The sequence below is a fragment of the Cetorhinus maximus genome, chromosome 17, assembly GCF_964194155.1.
Source record: "Cetorhinus maximus chromosome 17, sCetMax3.hap1.1, whole genome shotgun sequence".
Lineage (NCBI taxonomy): Eukaryota > Metazoa > Chordata > Chondrichthyes > Lamniformes > Cetorhinidae > Cetorhinus > Cetorhinus maximus.
Window position 1 is genome coordinate 70,848,219 of NC_135895.1, and position 26,437 is coordinate 70,874,655.

The following is a 26,437-nucleotide window of genomic DNA, read 5'->3' on the forward strand; positions in this document are numbered from 1 at the left end:
TATTATACTGTCAGTGAGAACACAGGAATGGCTAATGAAATGCAGAAAATGCCATATAGGTGTTGTAAAGCAGGGGTGTCTGAAACATTTGAGAAGAGCCTTGGAAAGGGGCAGACTGGAGTATCTCCATTCAATACTGAAATCAAAACTGACCTAAACTGATGAGGTGAATGTCTCCTTGGTCGCAATCTGGCCTTTAAGGACCAAGGAACTTGGTTCTTTTGACATTTATTTTTCTCATTTGTTAGTTTTTCTTATTTGGATACAGTGATTCAGGTGATATGTAAAGTGATTTTGCCATGTTAGCTAAATTCTAAATGATAACATCTAGATCTATTAGTGTTTTCAGCTTAAAGCATATGTAAATGTTAGAAACACAGATTTAAGCTTTATACGCGGCTATGGAGCAATAGTTTGTAAGCATCTGTAGTAAAGCATACTGTTCTGAGATTAAAATTAATGGTCATAGTTGATGAAGGGAAAAGGAGGTTCAGTCTTTATCTGACCTGGCGTTGTTTGATGTTGAAGGTGGAAATAAATTTTGTAATCAGCTTCTCTCATTTTTATGACTACTGTATACTTTATAGAATAGCCCTTTGTGGACATGGTTATGTTAAGTTTGGCTTGTTTTTTAAACATGTTTATTTATAAGAAACTACATTTCTGCAATAATGTGACACAGAGATGCTCACAAATCAAACTCGTTCTCTTAAAGGGATAATCAGTCAATCTTTCACTTGTACTGGAGGCAATTACAGATGAGAAAAACTATTTTGCTCGTTCTTAGGCCATCTACCAAGAAAGACCATATGACATTTAATTGTTTTAAAATAATTTCAGGCTTTTCACCATCAGTTATTCTAATTGGAAGTCCATTTCACACATTTATCATTCTTTGTAGGAAGGTAAACGTTCAGATGTGGCCCTACGTTTACCTGTGTCCCTTTGTTCTACTGACAATTTAATCTAAAGTAATTTTAAAGATTTACCTTTTTTGTGTAGTTTACCAACGCATAGTTTGTGAGATCAGTTCGCAGCTGCCTCCTTTTAGGTTAAAATCCCAGTTTTCTCTAATCTTTTCTCATAACTTGAACGTCTAACATGAGACATTAATCTTCAGGCTCTGTCTGCACTAATTCTGGTGCTTGAATGTCTTCATGTAACTTGGTGATAAGACTGTTTGCAGTACTCAAGGTGTGGGCAGGGCAGTGCACAGTAGTTTGAGCATAATTTCCTTTGATTTGTACCCCCCAAGCAATTTTCAGCCCATGTTTTAAAATTGCCTCCAATTCCAGTTTGCTAATAATCTCTTGTGTGGAACCTTATCAGGGACGCCTATGTAGACAGCATCCATAGACACTCCCTCCTTGGGGTGAAGATTTTAAGAAAGCATTCCTGCTTTTCTCAATGAATAGTGACTGCCCTGGCTACCTAGGTCTGGGATGAGATAATTGAGCCTCATTGTCTCAGTGTCAAAAGACCTTGTTCGTCCTGCTTTCTGCCCTTAATTAGCACATTCCTTTAGATAATATCACCACCTTCAACACCTCTCTGTCCTTTTGTCTGTGACATCTTTTGGTTATCTCCACCTATCACTGGCCCTCTATCCAGCTCTTCTTGTCCCACCCCCCACCCCCCTTAAACCAGCTTATATTTCACCTCTCTTCTATTTTTACTTAGTTCTGTTGAAGGGTCATTCGGACTCGAAACGTTAACTGTGCTCCTATCCGCAGATGCTGCCAGACCTGCTGAGTTTTTCCAGGTATTTTTGTTTTTGTTTTGGATTTCCAACATCTGCAGTTTTTTGCTTTTATCTTAGTGTTTAATTGACTGCCACCTCTCTTCAAGGAATGCCTACCTTGAAGAAGTTTTGTTCTTCTCTCTGTCAGGATTTTCGTATCTCTCTTTTGCCTTGTTCACCTTCATTGCTCTCCATTTCTCTCCTGGTGTTTGACAAGGTGTTTACTAAAACCTGCTTTCACAGCCATATTTTCTTCCTCAGTGACTGTCTCCGTCTCCGACTTACCCCACGTGGATTTCAACTGAAGTTCCACCCCTCATGTTTTGAACCGACCCAGATTACAGGTATCTCCGGGACAGACAATGCTCCTGGGACTGCTGTTCACGTCGCATTCTGAGATCCACACTCAGTGCCATGCGCCGCCATATGAACACACTTGACCTCTCCCTCCAGAAGCACCGCTGCACCCTTTTTCAAAGCTGCTCGTGCCCCCAGTTTAATTTTATTTTTCGTCTCATCCAACGCCTCAACAAGAAACTTTGTCCCTTTCAGTTGCAAAGGAACGCAAGCTCCAACAACTCACCGACACCAACACCCATCCAGGACCCTCCACCCCTGTCTGTCCCTCTGTCCCCATCCCGTCTTCCAATCCCAGCCCCGGCCGTGTATTCACCATACCCCCTGACCTTCCCCTCTCCGACGCTGAACGTTCAGTGCTCAGCAAAGGACTTAGTTTCATACCCTTACGCCCTCATCTCAATGAATTTTGGGCTTGGCACGATGCTGAACTCTTCTTCTGCCGCCTTCGTCTCCGTGCTCACTTCTTTGGGCAGGAGTCCTTTCCCTGTTCAACGGATCCTTTTACCCACCTCCAATATTCTCCCTCCACCTGGACCCCTCCCTCTGGATTCTTACCTTCTCTTGATCTTTTCATTGAGAACTGTCGGCGTGACATTAGTCGTCTCAATTTCTCTGCTCCTCTCACCCACTCTAACCTGTCTCTCTCTGAACTTACTGCACTCCGTTCTTTCAGGTCCAACCCTGACATTGTCATCAAACCCGCTGACAAGGGTGATGCTGTTGTTGTCTGGCGCACTGACCTCTACCTCGCAGAGGCTGAGCGTCAACTCGCAGACACTTCCTCCTACCTCTCCCTGGACCATGTCCCCACCACTGAACATCAAGCCATTGTTTCCAGGACTGTTACTGACCTCATCTCCTCTGGAGATCTTCCTCCCACAGCTTCCAACCTGATAGTCTCCCAACCTCGGACGGCCCGCTTCTACCTCCTACCCAAAATCCACAAACAGTACTGTCCCGGCAGACCGATCGTGTCAGCCTGTTCCTGCCCCACGGAACTCATTTCTTGCTATCTTGACTCCATTCTCTCTCCCCTTGTCCAGTCCCTTCCCACCTACATCCGTGATTCCTCTGACACCCTACATAATATCAACAATTTCCAGTTCCCTGACCCCAACCGCCTCTTCTTCACCATGGACGTCCAATCCCTCTACACCTCCATCCCCCACCGGGATGGTCTGATGGCTCTCCGTTTCTTCCTCGAACAGAGGCCCGAAGAATCCCCATCCACCACTACTCTCCTCCATCTGGCTGAACGTGTTCTCACACTGAACAATTTCTCCTTAAACTCCTCTCACTTCCTCCAAATAAAAGGTGTGGCTATGGGTACCTGCATGGGCCCCAGCTATGCCTGTCTCTTTATGGGTTTTGTGGTACATTCCTTGTTCCAGTCCTACTCCGGCCCCCTCCCACAACTCTTTCTCTGGTACATCGATGATTACTTCAGTGCTGCTTCATGCTCTTGTCGGGACCTGGAAAATTTTATTAATTTTGCTTCCAATTTCCACCCCTCCATCATTTTCACATGGTCCATCTCTGACACTTCCCTTCCCTTCCTTGACCTCTCTGTCTCAATTTCTGGTGATAGACTGTCCACCAATATCCATTACAAGCCTACCGACTCCCACAGCTACGTCGACTACAGTTCCTCACACCCCGCTTCCTGTAAGGACTCCATCCCATTCTCTCAGTTCCTTCGCCTCCGTCGTATCTGTTCTGATGATGCCACTTTCAAAAACAGTTCCTCCGACATGTCCTCCTTCTTCCTTAACCGAGGTTTTCCACCCACGGTGGTTGACAGGGCCCTCAACCGTGTCCGGCCCATCTCCCACGCATCTGCCATTACATCTTCTTCTCCCTCCCAGAAACATGATAGGGTCCCCCTTGTCCTCACTTATCACCCCACCAGCCTCCGCATTCAAAGGATCATCCTCCGCCATTTCCGTCAACTCCAGCATGATGATGCCACCACCAAACACATCTTCCCTTCACCCCACTGGCGGCATTCCGCAGGGATCGTACCCTCCGGGACACCCTGGTCCACTCCTCCATCACCCCCTATACCTCAACCCCCTCCCACGGCACCTTCCCATGCAACCGCAGAAGGTGCAACACCTGCCCCGTAACTTCCCCTCTCCTCACCGTCCAAGGGCCCAAACACTCCTTTCAAGTGAAGCAGCATTTCACTTGCACTTCCCTCAACTTAGTCTACTGCATTCGTTACTCCCAATGCGGTTTCCTCTACATTGGAAAGACCAAACGCAGACTGGGTGACCGCTTTGCAGAACACCTTCGGTCTGTCTGCAAATATTACGCAGACCTCCCTGTCGCTTGCCATTTCACCACTCCACCCTGCTCTCATGCCCACATATCGGTCCTTGGTTTGCTGCATTGTTCCAGTGAAGCTCAACGCAAACTGGAGGAAGAGCACCTCATCTTCCGACTAGGCACTTTACAGCCTTCTGGACTGAATATTGAGTTCAACGATTTTAGATCATGAACTCTCTCCTCCATCCCCACCCCTTTTCCGATTTTCCCCCTCCTTTTTGTTTTTTCCAATAATTTATATAGATTTTTCTTTTCCCGCCTACTTCCATTATTTTTAAGTGTATTTCCATCCATTGTTTTATCTCTACCTTTTAGCCTATTTCGATCCCTTCCCCCCCACCCCACCCCCACTAGGGCTATCTGTACCTTGCTTGTCCTGCTTTCTACCCTTAATTAGCACATTCCTTTAGATAATATCACCACCTTCAACACCTCTTTGTCCTTTTGTCTGTGAAATCTTTTGGTTATCTCGACCTATCACTGGCCCTCTATCCAGCTCTTCTTGTCTCCCCCCCCCCCCCACCCCCCTTTAAACCAGCTTATATTTCACTTCTTTTCTATTTTTACTTAGTTCTGTTGAAGGGTCATTCGGACTCAAAACGTTAACTGTGCTCCTATCCGCAGATGCTGCCAGACCTGCTGAGTTTTTCCAGGTATTTTTGTTTTTGTTTTGGATTTCCTGCATCCACAGTTTTTTGCTTTTATCAAAAGGGCTGGCCTGTTTAACCTTAATGCACATCTTCAATGGCAACAACCTGTGGCATTTTCTTAAATCTATGCAGTTTCATTCTGGTTTAAAAACACAACACTTAAATATAACTCAATTCAAAGCCTTTCCATGAGGGGAAAAAAATTATCATACATCTCAAAGCATAGTCCATGTAGGGGCTCAAACATCAGTAGAATTTAATCTCCTTATGCATTTTCCTAGGTACCAACAGGTTTAATTTATTAAGATTGGCTATGTTTTGTCACAGTATTTTGTAATTTCCTTTCCATCATGGCACCTCAATCAATAGATAGATTTTTATCTATCAAAGTGTGACATCTGTGATGATCCAATATTGGCCTCAAAGGAAGATGCTGTTTAAATTAGAAATGTGATTTCATTTAGCTACTATCTGAATAAAACCCTCTCATATTTTTCTGATGAGAACTTTTTTTTGTTTTCCTTAGATAATTACTCAAGATTATGCAAGATATGAGGGGTCATCATTCTTGACTACACAAGAAGTTCTATTGGATATAGTACAGCTGCAAAACAATTGGACAGATCTCGGCCTAACTTTGTTTGAACGTCACCGGTGGTCCACTCATGAGAAAATGCCTGAGGAGATAGCAATGCAAGAATTAAACAGCACTGTGATGGCACTCTCTAAAATTTACACCATCAGGCTAACAGGGGAAAATGGTATTACTGGAATTATTTAATGTAAACATATTTCTATTCACAGGCTCTTGTCTTTGTGGAATATCTATAGCTGATGGTTAAGAAGTTACCTCAGGTTTCTTGCCTCAGTGACTCAGCTACTGTCAGGCACAGTCAATGAATGCCCCCAGAGAAAAATCACTGGCCTGCATCCTTTCTGAAATTTGGAACTGAAGCATCCAAAACATAAATTTCACAACTGCAGCAGCTTTTGTACATGAGGCATCTTACATTTAACATTGGAATACAGGCTTTTAGGATGAGTTTAGCCAAGAGATGGTGTTGTAATTGTTAATTATCATACAACCCCAGTTGCTTTACTGTAATATTCTGACCATGAGCAATAAAGGTGAAGTACTAGGGTCCATAGTACTGGTAACAAAATTGGAACAAACAGTAAGATATTAATTAAATCAGGAAGCATTATTAGGTAAAACCTAGCTTGGGTTTTAAAAGCCAAAAGATGATCGGGAAAAGCAAAGACTAAAGGAGGATTCTAAAGTTTTAAAGCTTTGAGAATAGCTTTGAGAATATGCAAATTAATAAGTTAGACAAGCAGGCTGTGTGCTGAGTTTTCAGGTTGAATGTTAGCACCCAAAAAACCTGTGCATTAGACTCGTATGAGAAGTTAAAATGCAAAAAATCTGCCACAGAAATCCACCCTTCTTCGATGCCACCTACTCCTGGTTTTAGTGGAGGTGGGACGAGGGGCACGGAACAAATTTGCTTGTGGGATGTAGGTTGCTCATTTAAATATTATAATGAGGCTGTGTTTCTTCATTTTAAGTCATTCTACTTTTAACCACTGGTGGCTTAGGTTTCTCCAAGCCTCAGGAAACTCGATAACTTAAAGGAAGGGAGATGGGCTGAATCCATGAGGTAAGTGTCTTTACGGTGCTGCTTGTGGACTAGGAGGACCAATAGTATTTCTCCAGGCATAACAAGCTACCCTGTTAAACCACCAATCACCATTGTACCCCCACCTCCATGACGCAACAAACTCTTACCCCCACAGTCAGGCACCCTGACCATTAACTGACTCATCCCCACAATCTGGACCTTCTGAACCACCCTGAGCACCCCCATGTCCACCACCGCAATCAGGACACCATCCCACTTGCACCACCCTTACCCTGTCAGTTTCTTTCGTTCTCCCAGTAGACCTACCTGCTCTCGTGAACTTTGCCCTGTGAAGCAGGCTTTCTGCCCAAAGGGCTCCAACTTTTCAATCACCTAAAGGGGCCTTGTGGTTAAATTTTATAGGTCATTTTGGAAACTCCTCCTTCTGGGTTTCCTAGCTTCACAACAGATCCTGCACTGAACTCACCCCCAGGTTAAAATGTAGGTCTTCATTTCAATACATTTAGGATGTAGGGAAGATAATGATTATGAAGAGTGATGCATTTATATTTTAAAAGTACAAAAGAAAGGGAAATTTAGTAGAGCACTGACTTGTGGCAGTATTAATAAACTAATAGGTGGAAAAGATTAGGAAGGAATTAACCATCAACAAAAAAAAAAGTACATTTGTATAATACCTTTAATGTAATAAAACATCCCAAGACACTTCACAGGAACATTATAAAACAAAATGTGACACTTAGCCACATAAGGAGATATTAGGTCAGATGACTAAAATCTTGGTCAAAGAGGTCGGTTTTAAGGAGTGTCTTAAAGTGAGATAGAGACACAGAGGGTTTAGGGATGGAATTAAGGAACTTAAGGTCCTGGCAGCTGAAAGCACAGCCACCAATGGTGGAGTGATTAAAATTTGAGATGCTCAAGGGTCCAGAATTAGTTGAGCACAGATAGCTTGGTCCATCGTGGGGATGGAGGAGGTTACAGAGATAGGGAGGGTATAAGTCCATAGGGGGTTTGAAAATGAATGAGAATTTTAAAATCAAGACCTTGCTTGACTGGGAGCCAATGTTACTCAGCAAGAACAGGGGTGGACAGGAATTGGTGTGAACTAAGACACAGTTTTGGATAACCTTAAGTTGATGGAGGATAAATTTGGGAGACCAGCCATGAGTACATCGGAATAGTCAAGTCTAGAGGTATCAAAGGCAAGAATGAGTGTTTCAGCAGGAGATGAGCTGAGTCAGGAGCAGATTCGGCCGATGTTGCAGAGGTGGAAATAGGTGTTGGCAAAGCAATCTGAGGATTTAGCAACAATAGAGGAATTGAGAGGTGGCAGTGAAGTAGAACTGGGTATTTTCAATGTACTTATTAAAACTAACACTGTGCTTTCAGATGTGTCGTCGAGGGGCAACATGTATATGAAAATTGGAGGGGGACAAGGATAGACCTTTATGGGACACCAGAGGTAACGGTGTGGGAGAGGAAAACGAAGCCATTGCAAATGATACTCTGGCTGCAACTAGATAAGAATGGAACCAGATGAGTCCAGTCCTACAGTGGAGAGGTGTCTGGAGGAGGATGGTCAACCATGCTAGATACTGCAGACAGACGGAAAAGGATGAGGAGGGATAGTATAACTTTGCCATAGTCACATAGAATATTATTTGTGACTTTGATAAAAGTCTCTCTCTGCCGTTGCAGTGGCAGAAATCAGATTGGAGGGATTCAAGCATAGAGTTCTGGGAAAGATAAATAGGCACAGATTTGGGAGGTGACAATGCATTCAAGAACTTTGGAGAGGAAGCGAGTTTAGAGATGGGGCCCATAGTTTGCAAGAACTGCAGAGTCAAGGTTTGCTTTTCGAAGGAGAGAAGAGATGACAGCAAGACAACACCTGAAGAGATAGAACCATTAACAATAATGCCTAACCTGGAGGGCAGGAGGGGAACTTGGGTAGTCAGCAGTTTATAGGAATAGACTGAAAGGGGGTGGGTCTCATGGACAAGATGAGTTTGCAGAGGAAATGAGGGGAGATAGGAGAGAAGCTAGAGAAAGATGTGCAGTCAGGACTAGGACAGAGGAGAACTTGAGTTAGTTTGCTCCAGTGGGCTAGTGGAAGGCAGGGACAGCTATTGGGCGGTCTCAATTTTAGCATCAAAGAAGTCCATGAGTTCCTCACACTTATTGTTGGAGGTGAAGTTAGAGAAGACTGGGAGAGGGGTTTAAGAAAATGGTTTTCAGGAGACAAAGTTCTTACCGCCTGCCATTGGCATATGTCGGAAAGATTTACAAGTTGATACTCAACCTGTTTGGCCACATTATGAACGCATCATTCCTTGGCCATCAAGTTCTGGAGTGGGACTTGAAACCAGAGCTTCTGGCTCAGAGGCAGGGAAGCTACCCAAAGCTATCTCTTTGAACATATACAGTTGTATAGGGGACGTGGTGGCACAGTGGTAAAAGTGGTACCACAGTGGTATTGTCACTGGACTAGTGTTCCAGAGACCCAGGGTAATGTTCTGGGGACCTGAGTTCGAATCCCACCATGGCAGATGGTGAAATTTGAATTCAATAAAAATCTACAATCCTGTTGCTGACATTGCTGATTGTTGTAAAAACCCATCTGGTTCACTAGTTCACAAATGCCCTTTAGGGAAGGAAATCTGCTGTCTTTACCTGGTCTGGTCTTCATGTGACTCTTGACCCACAGCAATGTGATTGACTCTTAAATTAGGGATGGGCAGCCAGTGACGCCCACATCCCATGAATGAATAAAAACAAAAGCATCCAAAAGCATCTATGTATACAATTGTCAAATTTTGGATTTACTTGGGCTCTTGAGAGAATTAAAAGGTGTTGAAAGGAGAAATGTTGGAAAACAAATGTGGAAATTAAGCTTCCTGGAGAAGATCTAACATTGGACTAGATATCAATGTAGGTCAAAGGAAGTAGTGAGACTAACAATGATAAAAAAAGGTTATGGGTGAAAATAGTAGCAGCTGTTTGAATTACTGTGAGAGAAAAGGAGTCAATTTGGACTCAAATGGACTCAAAGGAGTCAAATGGAACACAGAGTGAATGTATAGTTTTGTTGAGACGGGTTATGATGGTAACTTGTTTAAAAGTGTTTCAGACCAGAATCATCGAAAGTTTCTTGATGATCTTCCTAAAACTGTAGCAAATCTTACCATGCACATTGAAAAATGAATGAGAACGCCACTGCTTTTTTGAAACGGCTACCAAAACCTGGGAGACAGTTATTTTCTCTACTTCTGTTTTCTTGGATCTGCTTGTGTCATGCTCAGGCCACAACAGATGTGCAATTTGCTCGCTGGTTTCCACCAATGCCATTCCAAAGCCTACTGCATAGCCTTAGGATGGTTCTTTATTATTATTTTCCCCCTATCCTTACTAATATGTAACCACCTGGTTTCTGCTAGGTACTTTCCTGCACAAATCTGCCAAGACTAAAGATTCATTAATATAGGGAATTCCTTACTTTATTATACTAAGGGAGGCTTTGTTGCGCAGTGGGTAGCTTCCCTACCTCTGAGCCAGAAGCTCTGGGTTCAAGTCCCACTCCAGAACTTAATGGCCAAGGAAAATGCATTCATAATGCAGCCAAACAGGTTGAGTATCAACTTGTGAATACTTCCAATATATGCCAATGGCAGACGGTAAGAGTGGGTGTGATTCCTGGTGAGCCATGTGATGGAAATAAATTGCTATCCATAGCTCCAGGCTACAATATGCATATGAAAGTGTATGTTGGGGGTTGCTGGTTAGGTCAGTTGGCTGGATGGCCAGTGTGGATCAAATTAGTGTCAAGAGCATGGGTTTCAATTCCTATTCTAGCTGGGGTGGATTTGGGACCTGCCTCCTTGCCCAGCCCATGCAAGAGACAGCGATGCTGTCATACTGGCCTTCAGGCAGAGAACTCAAGAAGAGGAAGATTTTACTAAGGAATTATGGAATGTGGCCGTGGGATTATTAGTAATCCAAATAGATTACTAGTTTTTTCACTTAAGAACAAAGAAGAACAAAGAAAAGTAAAGCACAGGAACAGGCCCTTCGGCCCTCCAAGCCTGCGCCGATCATATGGCCCGTCAACTAAAACATTTTGCACTTCCGGGGTCCGTATCCCTCTATTCCCATCCTATTCATGTATTTGTCAAGCTGCCTCTTAAACACCACTATCGTACCTGCTTCCACCACCTCCTCTGGCAGCGAATTCCAGATACTCACTACCTCTGCATAAAAAACTTGCCCCGCACATTTCCTCTAAAGTTTTCTCCTCTCACCTTAGATCTATGCCCCCTAGTAATTGACTCTTCCACCCTGGGAAAAAGCTTCTGACTATCTACTCTGTCCATGCCACTCATAATTTTGTAAACTTCTATCAAGTCGTCCCTCAATCTCCGTCGCTCTAGTGAGAACAATCCGAGTTTCTCCAACCTCTCCTCCTAGCTAATAACCTCCAGACCAGGCAGCAGCCTGGTAAACCTCCTCTGCACCCTTTCCAATGCCTCCATATCCTTCTGGTAATGTGGCGACCAGAATTACACGCAATATTTCAAGTGTGGCCAACCAAGGTTCTATACAGCTGCAGCATGACTTCCCAGCTTTTATACTCAATACCCCTGCCAATGAAGGCAAGCATGCCAAATGCCTTCCTGACTACCTTATCCACCTGCATTGCCACTTTCAGTGACCTGTGGACCTGTACACCCAGATCCCTCTGCCCGTCGATGCACTTAAGGGTTTTGCCATTTACTGTATAATTCCTACCTGTATTAGACCTTCCAAAATGCATTACCTTGCATTAAATCTAACTGTCAGCAGGCAGGTCTTTTGCTCACAGAGCTCTGCCAATGCGGCTTTATTAATAGCTGTCAGGAGTTGCACAAAAGAAACCTGAGGCACTTCACCATGGTCAGGCATACAGTGGATCACAGTATTTCAAAATTTACAATATGCAATGTGATTTGTTTGATTTACCACCCTTACAGTCGAAAAGGAAAATGGCATTAATATTACTTAAGGTTTTCATCTGGACTGCCGTTTATCGTACCATATGTTTGTAAGGATCCAAAAAATAATTGCAGATTCAGTGTTCAGATTATCACTTCATTTACAGTCTAAAAAGAAAACCCTACGTTTATATACTTCCTCTTATATAGTGCATTTTATGACTTCAGGATACTTCAAAGTACTTTATAACCAATTAAGTATTTTTGAAATGTACTCATTATTGTAATGTAGGGGCAGTGAATTTGCGCAAAACAAGATCCTACAACAGCAACTTGGTAATGACCAGATTATTTGTCTTGGTGATGTAACTTGAGAGATAAATATTGGCCAGATTACCTGCTTTTCTTTGAATCGTGTCACCTGAGAAGGCAGACAGGGTCTCAGTATAACGTCTCATTCGAAAGGTGGTGCTTTCAATGATTAGCACTCCCTCAGTACTGTACTAGTGTGTCAGTTTGCATTGTATGTTTATATCTCTGAAGTGGGGCTTGAACTCACTTCTAACTCCAAGGTAAAGAGTGCTATGACTGAGACAAGATTGTCACTTAATATTTTGATGTACTCTAAGATTTTGATCATGAGTACATTATGATATTAACAGCTTAAACGTGTTGCAACAAAATAAGACATCAGGTGATGTCGTGAATTGGAGCATTATCTTTTCACTCCTACAATTGTGGTTTAAGTCAGGCCACACTGATGGAACAAAAGCTTCCTCTTTGCATCAACTGTAAGGATCCTGCATTAAAGGAGCTAATGCCATTTCATTCCAGTTCATAGTACACATAGAATTGTTAATGATTGTTGATATTGCAGAGAATTTGACCTGTAGTTATTTTAACAGGCACTGCTTGGTATATAATGAAGCTACAAGACATGCTTGAATCTTGCCGGGTTAAATTCGACTACGCCAATATGGAAGATATAGGATTGGTAGAATTTGATTTACTGAAGCTTAATGAACAGTTTCCCACTTTGATAAACCTACTGGAAGATGCAATGAGTCTGGCAGCAGCCCCTCAAACTGAGGAGGAGAGAAAGAATAAGCAGCCTTATGTCAGGTATTATTAACTGCACAAATTTACTTCTCTGATGAAAAATCATTGACCTAAAGCATTAACTCTGTTTTGCCCTTTGCAGATGCTGCCTGGCCTGCTTAGTATTTCCAGCATTTTCAATTTTTATTTCAGGTTTTCACCATCCATAGTACTCAGTTTTTGTTTACTTATCTATTTCTTTTCACGGCCACTGGTTGGCAGCTTTCACAGAAAAATGAATGGAGTCGGAGTGTCCCAAAACTCTGGTAAAAATCCTAGAAATACATCTGTAAAATGAACTCGACTAAGTCACCATAAACAATTTAATCACAAACAGATTTAATCACACAATACCAGCTCCAAAACACTGGTTAAAAAATATCCAGAATATTGTGATGTCAAAATGGAATTTGGTTTATTTACTAACTTTAAACAGTTTTAAAGGGACCTAGTTTCTCCCACATTTTTTCTGTTTTCTTTTGATATAAGGGCATGCACTGTCTGATCTTATAGGTCCAAGCTTATTCCTAGGCTTGTTGCAATGCCATTCTAAAGTTAGGTATCAATTGTTGCATGTGTGCTCTTTACATTGTCTTCCTCTCTGATTTCCTCTCAGTTTTAGTGAGAAGCACTTGTATTCTGCACAGTACACAACTTAGATTGGAAATTTGTGTGTGGAGAATCATGAACATGTGCCACTCTATGAAACAATTCATTGGTCTTCTCATAAATGAGTTGTGCCATTGTACCACCTAGCTGCACAAGCTTTGTATTAACACAACTTCCTCTAATGGTATATATGTGATTTTTTTTATTCATTCATGGAATGTGGGCTTCGCTGGCTGGGCCAGCAGTTGTTGCCCATCCCTAGTTGCCCTTGAGAAGGTGGTTGTGAGCTGCCTTCTTGAATCGCTGCAGTCCATGTGCTGTAGGTATACCCACAGAGTTGTTAGGAAGGGAGTTCCAGGCTTTTGACCCAGTGACAGTGAAGGAACAGCGATATATTTCCAAGTCAGGATGGTGAGTGACTTAAAGGGGAACTTCTAGGTGGTGGTGTTCCCATCTATCTGCTGCCCTTATCCTTCTAGATGGTAGTGGTTGTGGGTTTGGAAGGTGCTGTTGAAGGAGCCTTGGTGAATTCCTGCAGTGCATCTTATAGATGGTACATATTGCTGCTACTTTGCATCGGTGGTGGAGGGAGTGAATGTTTGTGGATGTGGTGCCAATCAAGCAGGCTGCTTTTTCCTGGATGGTGTCAAGCTTCTTGAGTGCTGTGGGAGCTGCACTCATCCAGGCAAGTGGGGAGTATTCCATCTCACTCCTGCCTTGTGCCTTGTAGATAGTGGACAGGCTTTAGGGAGCGAGGAGGTGGGTTACTCATCGCACTATTCCTAGCTTCTGACCTGCTCTTGTAGCCACAGTATTTATATGGCTAGTCCAATTCAGTTTCTGGTCAATGATAACCCCCCAGGATGTTGATAGTGGGGGATTCAGTGGTGGTAATGCCATTGAACATCAAGGGGCAATGGTTAGATTCTCTCTTGTTGGAGATGGTCATTGCCTGGCACTTGTGTGGTGCGAATGTTACTTGTGATGGTAAAAGTGTACCAGCAACGACAACAAGTTGTGTTTATATTGCACATTTAACATCATAAAATGTCCCAAGACACTTCACAAGGATATTGTAAAGCAAAATTTGATACTGAGCCACATAAGGAGATACTGGAGAAAATTACCAGAAGCTTGGTTAAAGAGGTTTGTTTTAAGGAGCAGGTTAGGGAATCCTGGGGTTCAGGGCCCAGGGAGTTTGGCCACAGCTGCCAATGGTGGCATAATTAAAATCAAGGATGCTGAAAAAGCCAGAATTAAAGGAGAGCCAATATCTTTGAGGGTTGTAGAACTGGAGGAGATTACAGAGATAGGGAGGGACAGGTATTTGGGGAGATTGGAAAACAAGGTTGGGAATTTAAAAATTGAGGCATTGCTTAGCCCGGAGGTCAGCAACCACAGGAGTGATGTGTGAGTGGGACTTGGTGCGAGTTAGGACATGGGCAGCATAGTTTTGGATAGCCTCAAGTTTAGAGGGTAGAATGAGGGAGGCCAACTAGGATTGCATTGGAATAGTCAAGTCCAATTTTCGACAACAATATGAAACTATATGATAAACTATTTACATTACTTTTCTGTAACTCCCTTTTTACAACTATAGCTTCTACCCAGTTCCAACTCCTACTCTTACCCCTCCCCAAGTCACAGTCCTAAGGAATTCAATCTCCCACAGTATTCTTGGTGCTTAGGGAAGACGTCTTGGAGACATGCAGGGTTTCTTCTTTGGCTTGGATAGTGTCATCATCATCAGAATGGGAAAGCAATTTAGCAGCATTACTGGAAAGAAGACTGCAAGGACAACGGGAACTTTTCAACAAAAGACTGATCCAAGAGAGAAGACTAAAGAACATCGACCTTTGGACTCTCTGGGACTAGAAGAGAAGAACTCAGGACTTTCTGAGGAACTTGTAGCTCCCTTGAAGCACACAGGGAAAGAGCTTCAGAAGAAGAATGATCTTCAACTCCAGGGAAGACTGTCATAGCCGTTTCATTCACGGCTGCAGCGAAGACTGAAAAAGTATTGAAGATCTGAGATTTCAATGGATGTAAACAATGAAGGAACAAAAATGACAAAATTTCTGTAAGCCTTTCAGGAAAATATGAAGAAATGATTTTCTGATGACATTTCGGAAGGACTGTCTACTTTCTGTAGGCAGTGGTAAGAGAGCCACAGTTCTCTCTGTGTGAGACTGCTCCACTCTGGGCAACGGGAAGAATTGCTGAGGATATGAAGATAAGGCAGTACCATCGTCTGCAATGGGATGAATTTCCTGTGGACGATGAACTCCGAGTTAAGATTGCTGTACAAGATTCCGCCATAGCTTCTGTGCTGGCATAGAGCTTTAGAGGGAAGGAGACTTTTAGCTGGGACTGAAGTACAGGTGTCACTTGAATTTTACCCCTGGAAGGTGCCAGCTTTTTGGCAGAATGATTGTCTATGGGCTCTGACATGGACTCAGACAAGGCAACCTTTCTGAAAGACTTTTCATGGACAACAAGAGATAGACTAGGCAATACATTGGTAGGTTCATTGAAACAAAGACCTAAATGCTCTCAGCCGCCAGAAACAGCTGAATCCTGAAGAAAGACAACAGAGGCTTCATAAGGTGTGTCTATCGATTGGGAAGATGAATCAACCTTTAGGACCTCATCCTCCAACAAATCACTTAGTCCTGCAATGGTTACATCACTTTCTTCTGGAAAGAGCCAATTCAGGTCCAGCAGGTCATCATGCGGATTGTCACCATCTGCTGCAGTGCCTACTGACCTCCACTTCTGGCCTAACGTCATGAAAAACTACGAGATTCATAACTTCAATCTCCGCCTGGGGTCCAGTGGACAGTGTCTTTGTGAAAGAAAGGAACTTGCTGCTGATTGAACAAACTTCCACCTTCCACAGCTGGTGTAGGTTGAAGATTCACTGGTTCTAAATAAAAAGTTGTAGATTGTTCAATGAACAAGTGTTTTGTTCAAATACTGGGTATCATCTGGTTTTTCTAGGATTTCTAGAAGCGTGCCAACATCGCCACTCAAGGATGTCTGTTGATTGGGAGCAACATAGAGAGAATCAATGATCTGTCACCCCCTTTCGAAGAGGAGCAATAATTCTGCCTTTGATTGGAAAGTCTGATGGATGAAAAGGTATTGGTGAAACCAGTCGAGACCATATGATGTAGGTTGACAGCAGCTCCAGTATCAATTTTAAAGGTGGTATTGAAGTCTTTAACTTGAGTCTGGAGTTAAGACTAATAATTTCCCCTAAGAACTCTGTCATTTCGTCTTTACCTTGATTTCCAACTTCTTGAATGGAGTGTGTTCCATAAATATTTTCTTGCCTTCTACCTCAATTAAAGTTGTTGGATTTTCAGAAATGCTTGAAATGTCCAGTTTCGCCGCACTGGAAGCATTCCGCACTCCCTGCTGGGCAGTCCTGGTGTCTATGTTGGTTTTCCACACCACTACTCAAGCATCACAAAATGACTGCCGGTGTGGAGTTTCCCACCCTTTCACCTGGTTTGGCGGGCTTTCTTATGGGTGGGGCTGTTGCCTGTGGGCCTACCCAGTCAATAGAGTCATATGATTCTTTGGAATTGTGCCAAATTACAGCCTGGTTGAACTCTAAGCTCGGCTTGCCTCACCACTTGATGTAAAGTAAGTCATCTTTGCTCTGCAGAACGTCAGAGAATTTTCATACCATTTCCATAATTCCCACTCTGGCCTCTCTGCAGGCCCTTAAGACAGTCAAATGGGTGGGGTAGGGAACAGGTACTGCTCAGCAGGTATGGTCGCCGCTACCTCTCTCCAGTGTGCCTGCTCCTTCCGTTGATTTGCAAGTACGAGTTGCTATTGAGCTTTTCTTCACTCTGTTCTTCCTTTGATAATACTGATGTATTTTTTACATTGATGCCTCCAGCTGCCACTTTGTTCTGAGGTCGTCCTTCTTGTCTATGGACTCTAGGTGTGATACTTGGTTACTGGACAGATTGTGGTCATACTCTGGCACTTGCTTAACACTTATTAATATTACTTTTTAACAGGTTACAGATTAGATATGTTGCTCCTGGGCATGATGTTCCATGATGTTTCTCGAGAGCCTAACACATAACTGACCGATGTCAGTGATACATCATCATCTACATCATACGTTAGCATATCTAATCTCTTAACCATTTATTATACAGATCTCAATTCCCCAGAGTAGTAGTAGAAAATAACAGTTTCTGATTGTAATCCAATGAAAGTGTCAAAATGTATGGATGTCAGATTATCAATCAGGGCTCTGATAACTCTAGACTCAAATATCTTCCCAACACCAACTGTCTTGACTTGCATATGAAGATGTCCATTTGGGTGAAGTTCAAGAGAATCCCAACAATCAATAGAAATCGCCCAACCCAGACTGCAATCTGCTAAGCCAATGCCAATTGACTTCTGTGCCTCAGTTTTATAATGAACAGTTTTATGCTATCATGGGAGCCATAGTAAAAATAATTTAATTCCTTTCTTTTTGTAATTCTTTCACGGTATGTCGCTGGCAAGGCCAGCGTTGGTTGCGTTTGAGAAATTGTGTTTGAGAAGGTGGTGGTGAGCCATCTATGAACCTCTGCAGCCCTTCTGGTGTAGGTATATCCTGTTAGGAAGGGAGTTCCAGGAGTTTGACCCAGCAACAGGGAAGGAAAGGTGATATGGTTCCAATTCGGGATGGTGTGTGGCTTGCAGGGGAACTTGCAGGCGTTGATGTTCTCATGTGTCTCCTGCCGTTGTCCTTCCAGGTGGTACAGGTCATGGATTTGGAAGGTGCTGTCAAAGGAGGCTTGGCAAATTCTGCCATGAATCTTGTACATTGGTAACACTGCTACCACTGTGCACCGGTGGTGGAGGGAGGGGATGTTTAAGGTGGTGGATGGGGCCAATCAAATGAGCTCCTTTGTCTTGGATGGTGTCAAATGTCTTGAATGTCACTGGAGCTGCAGTCATCCAGGCAAGCGGATAGTATTCCATCACCCTCCTGACTTGTACCTTTCGACGATGGACAGGCCTTGGGGAATCAGGAGGTGAGTTACTCACCAAAGAATTCATAAAATAGGAATAGGAGCAGGACTAGGCCATTTATTAATAAGATCATGGCTAATCTGATTGTGGCCTTAATTCCACTTTCCTCCTTGGCTCTCTTGTGGACCCAAAATCTGTCAAACTCAGTGTTGAATATATTCAATGACCCAGCCTCCACTGCTCTCTGTGCAAGGGAATTCCAAAGACTAACAGCCCTTTGAGAGAAGAAATTCCTCTTCATCTCCACCTCAAATGGGAGACCATTTATTTCCCCCCCCCCCTACTTCTAGATTCCCTCATGAGAGAAAACATCCTCTCCGCATCTACCCTGTGAGGCCCCCACAGAATCTTATATGCTTTAAAAGATCAAATCTCATTCTTCTCAACTCCAATAAGTTAGGCCCAATCTGATCAACCTTTCCTCATAACACAGCCCCTTCATCACAGGAATCAGCCTGGTGAACCTTCTTTGAAACTGCTTCCAAAGCAAGTATATCTCTCCTTAAGTAAGAAGACCAAAACTGAGCACAGTATTCTAGCTGTGGTCTCACCAATACCTTGTACAGCTGTAGCGAGACTTCCCTACTTTTATAATCCATACCCTTGCAATAAGGGCCAACATTCCATTTGCCTTCCTAATTATTTGCTGTACCTGCATGCTGACTTTTTGGGATTCATGAACAAAGATCCCTCTGTACCGCAGCATTCTGCAATTTGTCTCCTTTAAATAATATTCTGCTTTTCTATTCTTCCTACCGAAGTGGACAACCTCAAATTTTCCCACAATATATTCTACCTGCTAATTTTTTTGCACACTCACTTAACATATCTATATTCCTTTGCACACTCCTTGCTTGCTCCTCAATTCTTTGTGGCCTGACATGTTTTTAAAGGCACTGGTGCTTGTGTGCCATGTGTGTGCTGGAAGCTTTTCGAATTTTTGGAATAGTTAAAATGGGTGAGGTGGAGCATTTGAATGTTAGTCATGAGTCCTGATTAATGAGGGATGGGTGTGCTGTGCATTGAGCAGTTTGCGAGGTTGCTGGTGCAATGGGTTGGGGATAGCATTTGAAGATGTCTTCACTGGCGTTGACTGCCTATGTAAAGTCTTCGAACTTTCTGTGGCACTGCAGTCAGTTCTTTTGGACCATACTCCTTCAATTGACCTCTGTTGCTACCTGCTCCAATTCCCTTCTTGGATTATCTTTGGAGGGCCTCCTGCAAAACACTGACTTCTCTTCTCCTTTCCATATCCTGCACTTAGGCCACAAACATGCATTAGAGATCCTGCCAGTCCTTTCTGCAGCCTGCTGCTCCACTGATAGTCTTATTCTTCCTCTGAAACACTTTTGGTGAAAGTTCCACCAGCAGCTGCAGCCTGAATACACCTCCCTTTGAGAGGTGCAGGCTGCCTTTAGGAAGTGCAGGCGAACTGCGATTTGTGTTCTTGTGACAGAGGCACTTGGGCACCCTGCTAAGCGTGCAGCCTGTTATAAGTACATTCAACATTGGCTGCAAGCCCAATCATTTAAATGAGCAGGCAGCAAGAGGTTTACGTGCTGTCTGCATCATCTTGACCAGACACATGGTGATAGCACATCATGGTCCCCGCACTCATTACCAGGTCTTATTGAATGTTTAACTCTTTAGCTTTCAAGGGTTGAGTGAACAGAATCATTTTTGTTTGTCCTGTGCCTGTAATAATTTTAATTTAAATTATTATTTCTGTACCAGTCTCTTGTTCCTGAAAAGATGATAAATTTTCAAATGTATACTCTTTCAAAATTTATCAACTGCGGTAATTACGGAAATGTCTTTTAATTAGGTTTACTAACCATTACTTTTCATAACATAAAGCTAGTCTGTCTTATTATTATACTTTGGTTCTTTTAACAGAGACTTACTTTACAGACAAAAACTAAAATTTAATATTAATCTTTTGCTTAGAATCAGAACTTAATTAAGATTTTCTGAGAGGTTTGTTGTTTTTATTTAATGCTGCTAATGGATATTTTGGAATGGTTATGAAGCTGTACAGCAATTCAATGTCTCAGGGTGGAACTACTCCTTTGGTAAGTGTCGATGTTATCTGAATTAATTTTTTGGTAGATGACTTGATGTAATTTTCTGTCATTTCTGATCATCTTGTGTAGCTATAGATCTTCCGTTGGGGAAGTTTTCTTGCCATTTTAATTATGCTTGTACTACTACTGTAGCCTACCAATATTGCTATGTTTCCACTAGGCTTCCCTTACTCCATTGTGAAGTATGCATTCTTGAGATGGACTGTCTGGCTAATAGGCAACAGCAATGGCATTGGTGGGAGAATGATTGCTGAGAGAGGAGAGGACAGCAGGTCATTCTCAATGGAGCCATTGTCATTTCCCCAGGACAGTGCCTCAGCAATCCTTCCTATCTGTTGGGAGACAGATTGTTGGACCGATATGAGCCCTTGCAAACTGCTTTGAATACTGGTATCTGCCAGTGCCAGGATGGCAGTAGTCTAAACTTGTGTGGCAACAAACTGGCCTTGCATGGCAGAAGTCTGAGCTTCCACTGCAGCACCTAGATATTGTGCTTGTCCTACAATGAAGGCTGAGTTGACCAGTAATCGGACACTACATCATGGTTGGGTCCACAGATGTGCTGGAGTTGGCTACCACTTCCATGCTGATAAGGATGAGCTCCAAGCTCTGCACAAAGCCATATTGATGTTGGACTCCTCCATGCTTTGATCACAGGCATTCTGTGGGCATCAAGCATTTCATTGTGCATACTCATTAACCTTTTCAAGCCATCAAAGTACTTGGTCCTCTACAATAGAAATCATGTATCGCCTCGTCCTCTGGCAATCTGGCACCTGTGCAACCCTTACCCTTTACCCTGGCTGCAAACGACTCATGCCAGTGTTCCACCGAGTGTACTTAGCACCTCTCTGTTCTCCTCAAAATTCTTTGCAGTGTCAGTATCTGAGTTCATGCTTGCAAGTGTGAAATTAAATGATGGTGTTTCTTCATTATCAATAACTTGTTGCCTGTTACCCTTCTATCACTGCCTTAAGAGGTGGCAGTTTTAGATCTCTGGAAGGAGAAAAGCACTAAGGTAGGGCTGTGGTGGGGTGGTGGAGTGGGGGGAAAGCAAAAGTTGCATACTTACATCAAAAATCAGAAGAGATTGTGAGATATAAAAAGGAGGACTAGGCATGAGCATATCATTATCTTCTATCGTTTCGGCTCCAGCACTGGCCACAGTCTCAGCAATGGCTGTTCCGATGATGGCGAGTGACATCTCCTCCCTAAGATAGGACATGTAGCCCCGCCTGTCCCCTACAGGTTAGCTCTTGTTGCCACCCGTTATGAGCTACGTTGTCCTGCAAAAGAGAGGGAAGTGTGTCAGTGATTGTGGAGCAATCTGTTTGGGTGATGTGGTTGTCATAGATGACAGTGCGCTCAAGCTGTGAGATTTGGGTGCGAGGCTTCCAGCAGTACTAAGTGTGTGAGGGTGAGGTGCAGCTGCAAATGTTAGATAAGAGTCCTGGTTGATACAGATTGTTGGTAGGTGAGCGATACGGGTGTGGTGCATTGAACAATTGCTGAGGCAAGTGGTGTAGTTGGTGCGATATGGCATTTGCAGATGCATTTGCTGACCTTAAGCACCTGTGCAATGTCATTGAACTTCTTATGGCATTGCTTGCAGGGCTTTACTCATGGGTGGAACAGTCAGGACTATCTGTTCCTATTGCCTTCTGAGAGTTTGTCCGCAGAGTCTCCTGGTCCATGTACATGCAATGCTTCTCCTTTCCATCTCCTGCTCAAGGCCTCCAGTATAGCATCTGAAATCTTGGAGCATGTTGTGCTAATATTGAATATTTTTCCACGTGATAAGTTTCACAATGACTTCCACCACTTGCTCCAGCCACAAAGCAACTCCCCTTTAAGAGATGCAGGCTACCTTTAAGTGGTGCTAGCCTTTCACAATCAAGAAACATAAAAATAGTCAATAAGAGCTTCTACAAGTATATAAAAAGGAAGGGAGTAGCTAAAGTAAATGTTGGTTCCTTAGAGAGGATGAAACGGGAGAATTAATAATGTGAAACAAGGAAATGACAGTGCTTTTAAGCAAGTATTTCATGTCTGTATTAATGGTAGAAGATGTTAAAAACATCCCAATAATAGCAGAAAATCAAGGGACTAAAGGGAGGGAGGAATTTAAAACAATCACTATCACTAGAGAAAAAGTACTCAATAAGCTAATGGGACCTGATAGCCTACCTTCTAGGGTCTTAAAAAAAATGGCTGCAGAGATAATGGATACATTGGTTGTAATCTTCCAAAACTCCCTTGATTCTGGAAGGATTCTAACGGATTGGAAAACCACAAATGTAACATCTCTATTCAAGAAAGGAGGAAGACAGAAAGTAGGAAACTATAGGCCAGTTAGCCTAACATCTGTCATTGAGAAAATGCTGGAATCCATTATTAAGTAGTAGCAGGACATTTAAAAAATCTTAATGCAATCAAGCAGAGTCAACATGGTTTTGACAAATTTATTAGAGTTTTTGAAAATGTAATGAGCAAGGTGGATAAAGGGGAACCAGGAGGTGTAGTGAATTTGGATTTCCAAGAGGAATTCGATAAGGTGCCACCTAAAATGTTATTACACAAGATACGAGCTCATGATGTTGGGGGTAATATACTAGCATGGATAGAGGATTGACTAACTAACAGGAACAGAGAGTCAGCAAAATGGGTCATTTTCAGATTGGCAAACTGTAACTAGTGGGGTGCCACACAGATTAGTGCTGGGGCCTCAACTATTTACAATCTAAATGAATAACTTGAATGAAGGAACAAGAGAGTAAAGTAGCCAAATGTGCTGACGGTACAATAAAATAGGAAAGCAAGTTGTGAGGAGGACACTAAAAGTCTGCAATAGATAATTATGAGTGGGCAACATTTGGCAGATGGAGTAATATTTTAACATGTTTTAACATCCTAACTCTATAATGCCCCGACCTCTAGATCACTGGTGGGCAGTGCAATACTCAGTCCTAGGTTAACCCTCAATGTACAAAATCCTTCTAATACACCTTCCCCCAAGTCTTTATCTCCTGGATATAGACTGATAATAGTTACTTACAGTTTGATTCAAGTCTTGTGTTGTTATAAGGCTTTTGTACTTCTGCGTCGCAACTATTCTAACTCTAAACTACTTCATTATTAACATTATTACATTAACAGCATGCATTAACAGTGTTCATTTACCGTTTCCCCAGGGTTTGAGGTAGTCTTGAGGTCTTGTACCATTGCCAAGTCTCAATTGCCATCCGGTCAGGAGAGTGCTAGGATCTAGGGGCTGTTGATCTTGGTGATAGGATGCAGGCATGGCTTCATGCGCTTTCTCCATTGGCGCATGTTGCAACATGCCTGGTTGATTTGGTTGCTGTGGCGGTGGTTTGGTACCGTGAATTGTAGTTGTTTCTTTGTAGGTGGACAAAAGTGGTATCTGTCTGGCTGTCAGTTGTGTCCCTTTTTTCGCCTTTTTCAGCATTTGGAAGCCTTCTGGGGCTGGGGGGGGAACAGTCCTGTGGAAGGAAGGAGAGTGTAAATGGTTCACCTTTGTTGAGTTGTGTTTGCGGTGGGCTGCTACCTGTTCCAGTGGACTCTGGTTTTATCACACTGGCTGGTCGTTTCTGGGGCTGTGTGCAGGTCGCCGTCTCTACCAACTGTACCGTGGTTGCTGGTGGAGGCAGAGGCTCTTCTGGAAGTCAGTCTGGCTCTGACATCACCTCCACTGGGGGTGCTGTGGTAACCTCCTGTGCTGTGGGTTGGTCTGGCCCTTGGTTTGGTTCGAGGACCTGAAAAGGGGATGAACAGACCTGCTCGGTGAACAGGGAAGAGAGGTTATAAACAAAGTCAACATTGGGTTGCTGCTTTGTAGTTAGGCCATCAGGAGGTTAAGTTTCTGGCAGATTATGACTGAGGGCGGATTCTGCCCCATGACGTGTTCTCTTCGGTGATCGGTTCTTCCTTGGCAGAGTATAGTTCATCTATGTGATCTTTCAAGGTCACATTCTGTGATTGCTCTTTTGCCCATTGGTTTTGCAAGAGCTCATGCTCTTTAATGAGAATTTTAACCTTTGCTTGCCATTCCCCATTCTTGACCTTTATCTCTTCGTAAACCTCTTTGGGAATATAATGTTTTTCCAAGGTGATCGGTTTTCCAGATGGGCAACTGTTTCCTTCAGTGCTGCAGTCTCATTCTTGTACCTCCCGGCTTCTTCCTGGAATAGTGAACATTCCTGAGTCTTCTGTGATAACTGGGTCATCAGTTTATTCATAGTGGCAGTAAATTCATTTGTCTCACTTCATAATGTTCCAGAGGAACAAACTTGGACTTGAGGGATCCTTGTAGCATGCAAGGTTTTCCTTATCATTGCGAAGCTCAAGTACTTTGTCTTGAGTCTTGTAATTTAGCAGAGCCTCATCGCGCTTGTTTTGCTGTCCTGCCATTCTGCTGCTCAAGGTGTTCTGTATTTCATCATGTTGCTGAAGGGTAATGGACTGTGCATGAATCTATTCTTGAAGGACAAGTAGCTGCTCTTTCAATTGTTTATTTTCATGTTCAGCTCTTCTGTGCTCGAGCTCTGTGTCTGTGAGTACCTGTGTTCGTGTTGAGGTTGCTATCTGCAGCTTTCCATAGAGATAAATTGGCTGGGTTTCTGGCTAGTGGTGTGTCTCTCTGGCTTTTCGCTGGTTTGCTGGGTGTCGTCTGTATCTCTTTTGAAGCTCTGTACAAGCCATGGCCTGAGGATTAAAATATCTGTGAAAGGCTGTTAATATTTTATTGAAGGTAATTGAGGACTCATCAATGGACTGTATGAGGATAACATTGCCAACAAATTCACCAAAGGATTACAAAGGGTGCAAACCTGGACTTGTTCTGACTTCTCACTGAGACCTGATGCTCTCCAGTAATCTAGAAATTTTATTGTCCAGGACTCTCAATCTTGGTCCTGGTTTCACCCTTGCCTTAGCTGAAATGTGTCTGGAAGTATATTTCCTGCAGTTACAGCTTTAAAGGTCTTTGCCCTTCTTAGAGCGTCTGCAGGTCATTGCCTTTTTAAGAGAACAGAGGATTTCAAAATGGTACCGCCGGTATTCCCTAGGAGAAGATTTTTCCATGCTTTGAACTTTTGATGCATCATTTAAAATGACGGCGACAGGCTGGGAGGAGGAAGAAGCTGCAAAATTGCAGCAGGTTGGGCCACGACTGTGGGCAGTAGAATGGCATTGGCTTGCTGTGGATCGGGTCCGGGTTGGGAGGGCAGAAGTCTCACTGGCCGGGTGGCCGAAAATTTGCAAGGCATTCGGGCTTTGAGTTAAACAAGGGTTTCTTTGTGTTCGATGGTTCTTTCCTTTTCTTTTTTCTTTTGTTCTCGTTGCACCCTGGACTTGGGGGCCACGTGGAGAAGACACTGAGTCGGAGATCGGGCTAGCGACAAACGCGCAACTGCATTTTTTTTCTGCCTGAGTGATTTTGGAAAAAAAAAGATTCACAGTGCTGTTTTTCTGGAACTTTACAAAGATTTGATCTCATCATGCAGGCTGCTAGCTCTGCTTTGTTGAAACTGTTTCCACAGGGATTCGATGGAGACTCTAGCTTGAGCTTAACTTCTGCCTTTTTTTCTGCTGTCAGGATCCTGTGTCTCTGGAGCTCGTCAGGTGAGTTTTCTCAGCTTCTTGCTTCTTAAGTGAGGTTGTTTCAGAGCAGAAATTCATTATTGGTGTCCTTTTCCAGATTTCTTCAGTCTTTTTACTGAAGATGTGGATTTTGATTCCCTGCTATTACCATGTATTTTTGGGTTGTCGCTACAAATGGTGTGTACTTCTTAGACACCATTAAGCAGTCTTGTAGAGGTTACCAAGAAGTCTTTATTAACAATACTGAACTATGTACATATTTATTGTGTAGGGTACGGGTATGGAG

At 43.1% G+C, this 26,437-nt stretch overlaps 1 protein-coding gene across 1 annotated transcript in view; it reads left to right on the forward strand.

Moving 5' to 3' along the window:
* Positions 1–26,437, forward strand: part of axdnd1 (axonemal dynein light chain domain containing 1) — a 248,778-nt gene that overhangs the window by 140,270 nt on the left and 82,071 nt on the right. Inside the window, exons 17-18 of the mRNA XM_078561454.1 lie at positions 5,606–5,840; positions 12,595–12,811. Coding sequence (XP_078417580.1) covers positions 5,606–5,840; positions 12,595–12,811 — 452 coding nt within the window. The remainder of the gene's footprint in view (positions 1–5,605; positions 5,841–12,594; positions 12,812–26,437) is intronic.